This window comes from Scyliorhinus canicula, chromosome 9 (genome assembly GCF_902713615.1).
Source record: "Scyliorhinus canicula chromosome 9, sScyCan1.1, whole genome shotgun sequence".
Classification (NCBI taxonomy): Eukaryota; Metazoa; Chordata; class Chondrichthyes; order Carcharhiniformes; family Scyliorhinidae; genus Scyliorhinus; species Scyliorhinus canicula.
The window spans coordinates 100696867-100709467 of NC_052154.1; the positions used below are offsets into that span (position 1 = coordinate 100696867).

The 12601-nt window shown below is 44.4% G+C and overlaps 1 protein-coding gene across 1 annotated transcript in view; it reads right to left on the reverse strand.

The window, feature by feature from the left end:
• The window catches only part of LOC119970922 (mucin-6-like), a 415844-nt gene that overhangs the window by 132951 nt on the left and 270292 nt on the right, over nt 1–12601 (reverse strand). The window contains exon 22 of the mRNA XM_038806032.1: nt 377–562. Coding sequence (XP_038661960.1) covers nt 377–562 — 186 coding nt within the window. The remainder of the gene's footprint in view (nt 1–376; nt 563–12601) is intronic.

A 12601-nucleotide genomic window follows, 5' to 3' on the forward strand; every position in this document is an offset into this window, starting at 1 on the left:
CTTTAAATTGACTGGGTCCTGATACAGGCACAGAACCCTTCTTTGCATTTAAATTAATCCAATGCTGGTTTCAGGTAGCTGCCACGGGTAACTATAAAATAGTGAAGATCCTGATCGTGGCAGTCATGCTGACGATGCAACTTATGTGTAAGAATCTGAAACCAGCAATTGGTATATATTGAACTCATTTTATGTCGAGTAAACACTCAGTTTTTAATGTATGCGCAAGTAACTTTTGCCGAGTGTGGACCATGTCGTGTGTCAGGTTGTAAAATTAATTCCACCATACAAATTGAATTTAACACCCAACTCTACATATATTCGTACACTTTCGTACCTAAAAATACATAAATACTTACAAGTGCTGTTTAATTACCTTTGGTGGTCCAGCAATCTGGATATAAGTATTCATTTTTAAGTTCCAGGTAACTATTAGTTGAAGACTTTCAAGATTTCCAAAAGAAAACATCAGATACATCTGATTGTGAACCACAGTGAATTGGTCAGTTGCATTTTCGGGTATGACCTTGTAAGTGCCATCTGTCATTTTGATCAGAATGTCCTGAAGGAAATACAAATTACAGATATGTATTTGTATGGTGGCAAAATAAAACTTCAAATTGTTTCAATAAATACACAATTCCTTTACAAGCATGACATTGAATTTTAATCATTCAATTCTGTTTAATTAGAATTAAATTGATGAAGAAGCTGATGAGCAACCCTGCACTTCCAATGAGAAGCCTTTCTCAATGAGGGGGCAGAACAAAAATAGGGCTCGAACACAGTAATGATCTTCAACCAGCAGTCATGTAGAGAAATGCTCTCCACTAGTGAACATGGGATTGCCGAATTAAAATCTTTAATGTTTTGGGTGTTGGTACACTCCTGAAAATAGAAAAGGGGTAAGATTCTAGCTTTTCCTTACTGAATATGTGTTACGAGGGAGAGAGAGAGCAGCTTCTTTCCTCTGAGCGTCCAGGATTCCTTCTGTCCTTCCCCAGCTCTCTGAAAATCATCCCGCTCAGGCAGGACCCAATCACCACCTATTACCGGGCAGAATATGGCCCTTTGGCCAATTCATTATACAGTTTGAGATCCGGCAGGGCCACTCATCTCCTGATCTCATCATAGCCTTGGTTCAAATATAGACAAAAGAAGTAAGGTGGGAGGACTTCCCTTTGAATCAAGGTCTCTTTTGACTGAGTGCTGCATCAAGAAGCCTCAGCAAAACTGGAGCCAATGGGAATCGGGGGGAAATGCTCCACTGGTTGGAATCATACCTAGTACAAAGGAAGATGGTTGTGGTTATTTGATGTCAGTCATCTCAGCTCCATGGCCCTCCTGCAGGTGCTCCTCAGTGTGGTGTCCTAGGTTCAAGCAACTAACTGCTTCATCAATGACCTTGCTTCCATCATAAGGTCTGAATTGGGGATGTTTACTGATGATTGCACAATGTTCAGCACTATTCATTTCTCAGACACTGAAGCAATTACTACCCAAAAGCAGAAAGACCTGGACAATATCAAGCTTGAGCTGACAAGTGGCTGCAAGAGCAGGTCAGAGGCTAGAATCCTGTGGTGACTAAGTCATCTCCTGGCACCCCCAAAGCATGCCCACAATCTACAAGGCACAAGTCAGAAAGGCAATGTAATACTCTCCTCATACTTGAATGTGTGCAGGTCCTGCAAGCCACTCGATTGGCACCCCATACACAAACATTTACTCCCTCCACCCCCAATGCACAGAAGCAGGTGTGCTATCTACAGGATGCATTGAAGTAACTCACCAAGGTTGCTTAGGCGGCATCTTTCAAACACACAACCGCTACCATATAGAAGGACAAGGGATTCAGATCCAGAGGAACATCATCACCTGGTCATTCCCCTCCCCCCCCCGCACCCCGCCCCAAGCCTCTCTGCATCCTGACTTTGAAATACATCATTCCTCACTATCGCTAGGTAAAAATCCCAAAACTCCATCCCTAACAGCAGTGTGTACATGTTCCTGCAACATGTGCACTTTAGCAGTTCAAAAAGGCAGCTCACCAATTAGGGTTAGGTAACAATTATGACCCAGTCAATGAAGTCCACATCCCTTGAATTTATATAAGAAAGCACAAACAATGCATGAAAAAAGAAAGACTTCAATAAAAGTTCTGTAGTTTCGGACTTCAGGACCTCGCAAATTGTTCTGCAACCAATGAAGTATTTTTAAAATGTTGTTATTTGTAATATAGGCAACACAACAACCAATTTGTTCACAGAAAGCTCCCACAAACAATAATGTGATGATGACAGAGAACCTATTTTCATGATATAATTTGAGGGATTAATATCAGACAGGATATCTGGAAGAATTCCACTACTTTACGTTGAATTACCCTGGGATCTTCTACATTTACCTGAAACGACAATAGGATCTAGGTTGAACATCCCTTCCAAAAAACATTGGGCGGGATTCTTCGCCCCGCCGCGCCACATTTCTGCCGCATCACGCCGGCGGGATTCTCCATTACGCCGGCCAGTCAATGGGGTTTCCCATTGTGGTGTAGCCCCACGCCGTCAGAAAACCCCCAGGTGCAGGCAAAACGGAGCATCTGTTGGCGGAAAATCCCACCCAGCATCCCTGACAATGCTCTACTGTCTCATCTGAGATATTTTCCTCAAGTCTCTGACTCAAGCTCAAAACTGTCAGAGATGAGAGTACTATCCCAAGGTTCAGATGACACCTGAAATAAAACAACAGTATATCTCATGGCTGAACTAGAGTTTTGTTTGAGCATACTTTTACGAAGCTCAAATAATCTTTCAGCTATAATCCCCAGAAGAATGGCATTAATGATGATAACGATCTGTATGCTGCACAACAGTTGGAACATAGAATATAGGACTTAGAAGCTGCTCTAGGTGCACAGGAGTAGGCCATTGCCCTCAAGTCTGCTCTACCATTCAATGAGATCATGGCTCATCATCTACCTCAATGTCACTTCTCTGCACTACCCCATGTCTTTTGATGTTATCAATATTCAGGAATTTATGGATTTTGGTCTTGAACGTTCTCAAGGATTGAGCTTCCACAACCCTCTTGGATAATGAATTCCAAAGATTCATCAGCTTCTGAGGAAAGACATTTCTCATTATCTCAGTCCTAAATGGTCTACTCCTGATTCTAATACCTCCTGGTTCTAAACTCACCAGTCAGGGAAAACATCCTGCAACTATCCCGTCATGCCCTGTAAGAATTTTGAAAGTTTCAATGAGATAATCTGAGAGGATCATGGTCTATGTTGAATAGGACATCTAGGACATTCAGGACTTGTGTTGAAGAGGAGGTTTCAGGAGGATCAGATTCTGTGTTGAACAGGAGGTCAAGGTGTATCATGTTCTATGATGTGGGGATGCTGACGCTGGACTGCGTTTATCTGGAATCACTAGCTTTCAGAGCGTAGCTCCTTCATCAGGTGACTCAAAAGCTAGTGATTCCAGATGAACCGGTTGGACGTTAACCTGGTGTTGTAAGACTTCTGACATTACCATGGCCTATGTTGAAGAGAGGTTTGTGAAAGATCAGGGTCTGTGTTGAAGGGGAGGTTGAGCGGGATCAGGGTATGTATTGAGAGGAAGGTTGAAGAGGATCAGTTTAGTGTTGAAGAGGAGGTCAAAGGAGATCAGCATCTGTATTGAAGAGGACTTTGAAGAGATTCAGGATCTGTGTTAAGTGATGGTTGATGACTATCTGGGCCTGTGTTGAAGAGGAAGTCAAGGAGATCAGAGTATGTATTGAAGAGAAGCTTGAGGAGGTTCAGGCACTGTGTTGAAGAGAAAATAGAGGAGGATCAGGGTCTAGTTTTGAAGAGGACATCGAGGAGGATCAGCATCTGCATTCAAGAGAAGGTTGAAGAGGATCAGGGTATGTGTTGAAAATTAGGTTGAGGATGAACAGATTCTGTGTTGAGGAGGTCAAGGAGGATCAGGGTCTGTTTTGATGAAGAGGCGAGGAGGACAGGATCTCTTTTGGAGAGAAGTTCAAGGAGGATCATTTTGGTAGATCAAATCTGGGCAGGACCTGCTCAGTTAATGGTAAGGAGTTGGGGAGAGGTGCAGAACAAAGCGATCAAGGGATACAGGTTCATAGCCCCTTGAAGGTGGAGTTGCAGGTGGACAGGATGGTGAAGAAGGCATTCAGCATGCTCAGTTTTATTGTTAAGAATATTCAATACAGGAGTTGGGACGTCTTGTTGAAGTGGTACAAGACATTAGTAAGACCACACATGGAATACTGTGTTCAGTTCTGATCACCCTATTATAGGAAGGATATTGTAAAACTAGAAAGAGTGCAGAAGAGATTTACAAGCATGGTACCAGGACTTGATGGTCTGAGTTATAAGGAGAGGCTGGATCGGCTGGGATTTTTTTCCCTGGAGTGTAGGAGGCTTCAGGGTGATCTTCGGGAGGTCTATAAAATAATGAGGAGCATAGATAAGTAGATAGTCAACATCTTTTCCCAAAGTTAGAGGAGTCTAGAACTAGAGGGCATAGGTTTAAGGTGAGAGGGAAGAGATACAAAAGAGACCAGAAGGGACATTATTTCACTGAGAGGGTGGTGAGCAGCTGGAACGAGCTGCCAGAGCCAGTGGTAGAGGCAGGTACAATTTTTTTCCTTTAAAACATAGGCAGTTTCATGGGCAGGGTAGGAATAGAGAGATATGGGCCAAATGCGGGCAAGTGGGGCTAGCTTAGTGATAGAAACTGGGCGGCATGGAAAAGCCAAAGGGCTTGTTTCCATGCTGCAAACATCTATGACTCTATAACCTCTCATTCTACAAAACTTTAGAGTAGGGATTCCCAAACTAGAGTCCGCCAGCTCCCAGGCATCCGCAGAACTGGCAGCTGTCTTGTGACTGGCAAACACAGTTTGAATGGAGCAAACAGCCAAATTCAGAAATAATTGCTTCAATGAAATAGTCCAATCAAAGCAAGGTTGCTGAAGCACTGGATACTGCTGGGTGAACAGTGATCCAAGAGGCTTTACCTACAATCATAGAATTTACATGCAGAAGGAGGCCATTCGGCCCATCGAGTCTGTACCAGCCCCTGGAAAGAGCACTCGATTTAAGCCCACACCTCCACCCTATCCCTGTAACACAGTAACCCCTCCTAATCTTTTTTTTTTGATACTAAGGACAATTTAGCATGGCCAATTCACCTGACTTGCATATCTTTGGACTGTGGGAGGAAACCGAAGCACCCGGAGGAAAACTAGTGCACAAAGTAATAGAGTTGACTTTATATAGAGCCTAACTCCACTCGCCATGCTCAAGTTCCAGGCACAATTCCTCCTCCTCCCATTTCCTTGGAATTTCGTCGAACAGGAACCGATCCGTTCACATCAGCTGACCATTGATCTCTGACATCCCACCCTCTCTAACCCGCGCTGCCAAAATAGATTTGTCCGCATTTGAGATGGGGGGGGGGGCAAAGGAAAGGAAGTAATTTCCTTTTGCGCAAAGTTTCATACCCGATAATATCAAAACTGTTTATCTCTTAAGGGCTTACCCCTCTCCAGCCACTTCTCAAAATTCAGGAACCTACCATTCACAAACCGATCCCCAAACAGTTCCAACTCCTCCTTCCAAACTCCGTAGGACAAATCCAAAACTGCCGGCACGATGGTTCTCACATTGGTGCCATAGAACCTAGTTTGAAGTTTGACACAGCACCTGATTTGAAATGCCATCTACACAGTCCCCATATTTTCAAGGTGGGCACCACCACGGGATTGGAAGTCCATTTCCTCGTGGAAAATGGAGGTGAAGCCATGATCAATGCCTTCAAGCTGCACCTTTACAGTCACTCCCCTCCATCCACCCCACATGGACTCCGTCCATCTATGCCACCCGGCACATTTTCAATACTTGCCACCCAATAGTAATATAATAGGCTGTGTAACGCAAGATCCCCTGATTGCCTATTCTTTGGTTTAAAAAAACCCGAATGCTCTGTGAGGTCCTGCCCACCAAATAAAAGATGAGAACATCTTATTGACTCCTGTAAAAAAATACTTTGAAAGAAAAACTGGAACACACTGAAACAAAAACAGAAATATTGGGAGGATATTCATTTTAATCGACCGGATCCTTCAGTCAGCGGGAGGTTATCCCATCTCTTCAGGTCCTCCTTCAGTGCTCTAACCAGGGTCTCAAAATTTAGCTTTCATAATGACGCCCAGTCGTAGGCCACCCAGCAACACAAGTTGGACCTTCCTAAGGCAATTAGTCAGGTCCACTCCCCTTCCTTGGGGGATTCACCGGAAAACATTTGTTTCTACCCAGGTTCAATCTGTACCCCGAAAAGGAGTCAAAACTGTTGAGCAGTTTCATTATCTCCTCTGCACTGGAAAAAGGGTCCGTCACATACAGTAACAGGTCATTCGCATGCAAGGACACCCTATGCTCCCTCTATTTATTCCCCACCACTTTGTGGATGGCCTCAGTGCTACAGCCAGAGATTAAAAGCAGACTGTTAGATTTGGCAAAAACATTGCAGTCAACATTACCTGACAAAATGCGAAAAGATGAGGTAATTATGGCGGTGGCTAAGCATTTAAAGTTGCCTGAGATGCAGTTTGACTCATTGGAAATGGCAAAAATTCAGTTACAAATTAAACAAATGGAACATGAGAAAGTGTTAAAGCGGCTTGAATACGAAAGAGACAGAGAGGAAAAAGAAAGAGAGAGAGAAGAAAAGAATGAATAGCCCTGGCAGAACAAAAAGAGAAAGGGAGATACAGATCAGGGAAAAAGATAAAGAGAGAGAGTTTGAACTTCAGAAAATGGCCACAAAACATGACAGTCGGTTAAAATTGGCAGACGAAAAGGGAAACGTACAGTTGGATGATAGTGATGAGGATATTGAGAAAGAGCCTCATAGTCGCAGGCTTGGTGGGGATCTATTTAAATATGTCCAAGCATTGCCAAGGTTTAATGAGGAGGAGGTAGAAGCCTTTTCCATTTTATTTGAGAAGGTAGCTGAACAAATGAAATGATCACAGGACATGTGGGTGTTACTGATTCAAACAAAGCTGGTAGGTAGAGCTAGTGAAGTGTTTGCATCACTACCGGAGGAGGTACCTGGGACATATGAGGTGGTGAAAAAATCCATCTCAGGTGCATATGAACTATTGCCAGACGCCTACAGACAAAGGTTTAGAAATTTAAGGAAATAATTTGGTCAAACATACATGGAGTTCGAAAGGATCAAACAGAGTAATTTTGATAGGTGGATGAAGGCTTTGAAAATAGACCAAACGTATGAAGCTCTCAGAGAAATTATACTTCTGGAGGAGTTTAAAAGTTTAATTCCAGATGTAGTGAGAACTCATGTGGAAGAGCAAAGGGTTAAAACTGTGAGATTAGCAGCATAAATGGCAGATGATTATGAATTAGTTCATAAATCAAAGTTTGGTTTCCAACATCAGTTTCAGCCTGTGAGGGATAGAAACTGGGACATGATAAATACTCAAGTGGTAAAGGTAAAGGTGATCTGATGGGAGATAATAAGGAGAGTGTACCTCAGATTAAAAAAGAAATCCAGAAGGGTCGAAAAGAAATACAACGTTTCAAATGTTTTCACTGTGATAAACTCGGCCATGTAAAGTCACAGTGTTGGTGGTAGAAGAAAAGCACTGGGAAGGCTAATGTGGGAAAACATGATACGACAGTGGGGTTTGTTGAAGTGGTAAAGGAAAGCCCAAGTGAAGTGAAGGAGGTGCAAAAGATTGTACAGCCTGATCAAGAGGTGATTGATAAGAAGCTGCCAGATCTCTTTCCTTGTGTGGGTAAAGTTTACTCATGTGAATCAGGAGGAACAGGTAAAGAAGTCATAATTTTAAGAGATAAGGGAGCTAGTCAATCTTTAATGGTAATAGATGAGGAGTTATGTAGTTTGGGAAGAATATTGCCAGAAAAGGTAGTGATATGTGGAATTCAGGGTGAGGGGAGTAGTGTTCCATTATATAAGGTAAGGTTGGAAAGTCCAGTGAAGAGTGGTGAAGTGGCAGTAGGAGTAATAGAGAAACTATCTTGTCCAGGAATACAGTTTATCTTGGGTAATGATGTAGCTGGATCACAGGTGGGAGTGATGTCTACTGTGGTTGATAAGCCAGTGGAATATCAGACAACTGAAGTGTTGAAGGATGAATATCCTGGGATTTTTCCAGATTATGTCGTGACAATGTCACAAAGTCACAGGGTAACACAAGAGGAGAAATCAAAGAGTGAAGATGAAGTGGAAGTATCATAATCAGAAACGATTTTTGATCAGATGGTTGAAAAAGAACAAGAATAGATGGAGGATGAGGTGGATATTTTTAGTTCAGGAAAATTGGCGGAGTTACAACAGAAAGATGTAGAAATAAAACGGATGTATCAGAAAGCATACACGGAAGAGGAATCTGAGTGTATACCAGAGTGATATTACCGTAAAAGTGATGTCTTGATGAGAAAATTGAGACCTTTACATATGCAGGAGGCTGAAAAGTGGGCAGAAGATCATCAAGTAGTACCGTCGGTAGGGTATAGAAAGGAGGTGTTGTGAGTTGCACATGAGGTACCAGTTGGAGGTCAATTGGGAATAAGGAAATCTCAAGCTAAAATACTAAAATATATTTATTGGCCTGGACTACATAAATATATAGTTAAAATTTGTTGATAATGTCACACATGTCAAGTGATAGGGAAACCTCAAGCAGTGATAAAACCATGCCTTAATACCATTCCAGCATTTGAGGAACCTTTTTCAAGGGTCCAAACTGATTGCATAAGACGGCTTCCTAAAATGAAAAGTGGGAATCAATATCTTTTGACTATAATGGATGTGTTTACTAGGTTTCCAGAGGCCATTCCAATACAGAATACTACAGCTAAAAGGATTGTGGAGGAGATACTTAAATTCTTTACTAGATAAGGACTACCCACAGAAATACAATCGGATCAAGGATCGAATTTTACCTCAAGGTTATTCAAAGACGTTATGGACAGCTAAGGAGTAAAACAATTGAAATCAACTGCGTACCATCCAGAATCGCAGGGAGTGTTGGAAAGGTGGCATCAAACATTAAAGACCATGTTGAGGGCCTATTGTCAAGATTATCCAGAGGATTGGGAATTTTAGGGAACGGATTAGTAGGATTTTAGGGAACGATTAAATAGAGCAGGGGAATTAGCGGACAGCATTTAAAAGTTGCAAAAATGTGATGAAACGGGTAGCGGACAAGACATCCAAAGTTTGTAGTTTTGCCAGTGGAAACAGAGTTTTAGTATTGTGACCAGTGCTAGTGAACCTTTAAAAGCAAGGTTTTGTGGACCTTCTCAGATTGAAAGGAAATGAAGTGAGGTGAATTATGTGGTTAAAAACACCAGATAGAAGGAAGACTACCAAGTGTGTCATGTGAATATGCTTAAAAGATACTTTGAAAGGGAAGGAGAGAAAGAGGAGGTTTTAATGATTCTAACTCAAAGTGACAAACCAAATCCAGATGACTGTGAATTTGACATACATCAAATTAAACTGGAAAATGAGGGTGTTCTTAAAAATTGGGATAAATTGTTTTTCTTTGTAATTTGTTTATGTTAACATGCGAGCTGATGTCTGGGCATGGTGGGTCGCGTGATCGGGGTCGCATGAGGGGGTCGCGTGATCGGACGGGAACGCGCTGATGTTTTGGAACGCTACTTCTAGGGAGGTGGCTAGTTTTACTGTCTCTTCTTTCTCGAGCAGGCGGTCTGACGTAGTTGGACCTGATTCCAGCCACGTAGGCGTCCCGGATGACGAGTTCCATATGTTGAGAGGCCGTGACAGCCTGGTAGTTGCAGCTTCGCGCTCGGACTTTTGAGGTCGTGTAGGTACTCCTCCAGCAATTCCCGGGGCATCGGCGGCAAGTGGTGAGGCGATGCCGCGCATATACTTCGTTCACCGACCTCACGTATAGGCACTTCAGCATCGCGAGGGCGTCTGCGTACGTGGAGGCTTCCTCAAGTTGTACAGAGATTCGATGGCTCACCCGGGCATGGAGGAGGCTCAGCTTCTGTTCGTGGGTGACGGTGGGCGAGGAGGAGGCGGCGAGCCCGGCCTCGAAACATCAGAGCCAGTGTGGGTTCCGCAGCCTGTGGGTTGAGTTCCAGTCGGTCAGGTTTGAGGGCTGCTTCCATAGTGATGTTCTAGTCGATTAAATTGATACGACCATCAATTCACGCGAGAGAGTTGAAGTTAACAGTGGCTTTAATCGACTAGAACAGTGCCTGTCTGCAACTGCTTTGCTAGTGAGAGCCGCCTACAGGGCAGCTGCTCTTTACACCTCTCCTCAAGGGGGTGGAGCCAGGGGCGGAGCCCACAAAGGCACCAACATAATACGTTCCATGTAGTACAGTACAATGGTCCATAGGTGGAGCCCACATGGGCAATAGTGTGATACAATGTAATACAGTGGTGAATGGTTAGACAATACGTTCACCACAGCCTTATTCTAATCAAGGCCACTTTGGGGGAAGCACAGTAAGAAGTCTTACAACACCAGGTTAAAGTCCAACAGGTTTGTTTCAAACACGAGCTTTCGGAGCACGGCTCCTTCTTCAGGTGAATGGAAAGGCTTGTTCCAGAAATGTTTATATAGACACAGTCAGAGATGCCCCGGAATGCGAGCACCTGCAGGCAATCAAATCATCAAAGATGCAGAGAGAGAGGTAACTCCAGGTTAAAGAGGTGTGAATTGTCCCAAGTCAGTTCAGTCGGTAGGCCTCTGCAAGTCCAGGCTTGTTGGTGGGGGCCGAATGTAATGCGACATGAATCCCAGATCCCGGTTGAGTCCGCATTCATGCGTGCGGAACTTAGCTATAAGTTTTTGCTCAGCAATTTTGCGTTGTCGCGTCTCCTGAAGGCCTCCTTGTAGAATGCTGACCCGGAGATCAGAGGCTGAATGTCCTTGACTGCTGAAGTGTTCCCCAACTGGAAGGGAACAGTCCTGCCTGTTGATAGTCGCACGATGCCCGTTTATTCGTTGTCGCAGTGTCTGCATGGTCTCGCCAATGTACCACGCTTCGGGACATCCTTTCCTGCAGCGTATGAGGTAAACTACATTGGTCGAGTCGCACGAGTATGCGCCGCGTACCTGGTGGGTGGTGTTTCCACGTGTAATGGTGGTGTCCATGTCGATGATCTGGCATGTCTTGCAGAGATTACCCTGGCAGGGTTTTGTGGTGTTGTGGTTGCTGTTCTGAAGGCTGGGTAATTTGCTGCAAACAATGGTTTGTTTGAGGTTGCGCGGTTGTTTGAAGGCCAGTAGTGGGGGTGTGGGGATGACCTTGGCAAGATGTCCATCCTCGCTGATGATGTGTTGGAGGCTGCGAAGAAGATGTCGTAGTTTCTCCACCCCAGGAAAGTACTGGACGACGAAGGGTACTCTGTCAGTGGTGTCCCGTGTTTGTCTTCTGAGGAGGTCGGTGCGGTTTTTTGCTGTGGCGCGGTGGAACTGTCGATCAATGCGTCGAGCGCCATATCCCGTTCGTACGAGGGCATCTTTCAGCATCTGTAGGTGTCTGTTGCGCTCCTCCTTGTCTGAGCAGATCCTGTGTATACGGAGGGCTTGTCCATAGGGGATGGCTTCTTTAATGTGTTTCGGGTGAAAGCTGGAGAAGTGGAGCATCGTGAGATTATCTGTGGGCTTGCGGTAAAGCGAGGTGCTGAGGTGACCGTCCTTGATGGAGACGAGTGTGTCCAAGAATGGAACTGAATTTGGAGAATAGTCCATGGTGAGTTTGATGGTGGGATGGAACTTATTGATGTCATCGTGTAGTCGTTTCAGTGATGTCTCGCCGTGGGTCCAAAGGAAAAAAAAAAATCAGCAGTCAAGGACATTCAGCCTCTGATCTCCGGGTCAGCATTCTACAAGGAGGCCTTCAGGAGACGCGACAACGCAAAATTGCTGAGCAAAAACTTATAGCTAAGTTCCGCACGCATGAATGCGGACTCAACCGGGATCTGGGATTCATGTCGCATTACATCAGCAGTCAAGGACATTCAGCCTCTGATCTCCGGGTCAGCATTCTACAAGGAGGCCTTCAGGAGACGCGACAACGCAAAATTGCTGAGCAAAAACTTATAGCTAAGTTCCGCACGCATGAATGCGGACTCAACCGGGATCTGGGATTCATGTCGCATTACATTCGGCCCCCACCAACAAGCCTGGACTTGCAGAGGCCTACCGACTGAACTGGCTTGGGACAATTCACACCTCTTTAACCTGGAGTTACCTCTCTCTCTGCATCTTTGATGATTTGATTGCCTGCAGGTGCTCGCATTCCGGGGCATCTCTGACTGTGTCTATATAAACATTTCTGGAACAAGCCTTTCCATTCACCTGAAGAAGGAGCCGTGCTCCGAAAGCTCGTGTTTGAAACAAACCTGTTGGACTTTAACCTGGTGTTGTAAGACTTCTTACTGTGCTCACCCCAGTCCAACGCCGGCATCTCCACACTTTGGGGGAAGTAATGCATTTGACCCTCATTAGGTCTTCTTCTTTAGGTGGGCAATGTGCAAAGCCCTTG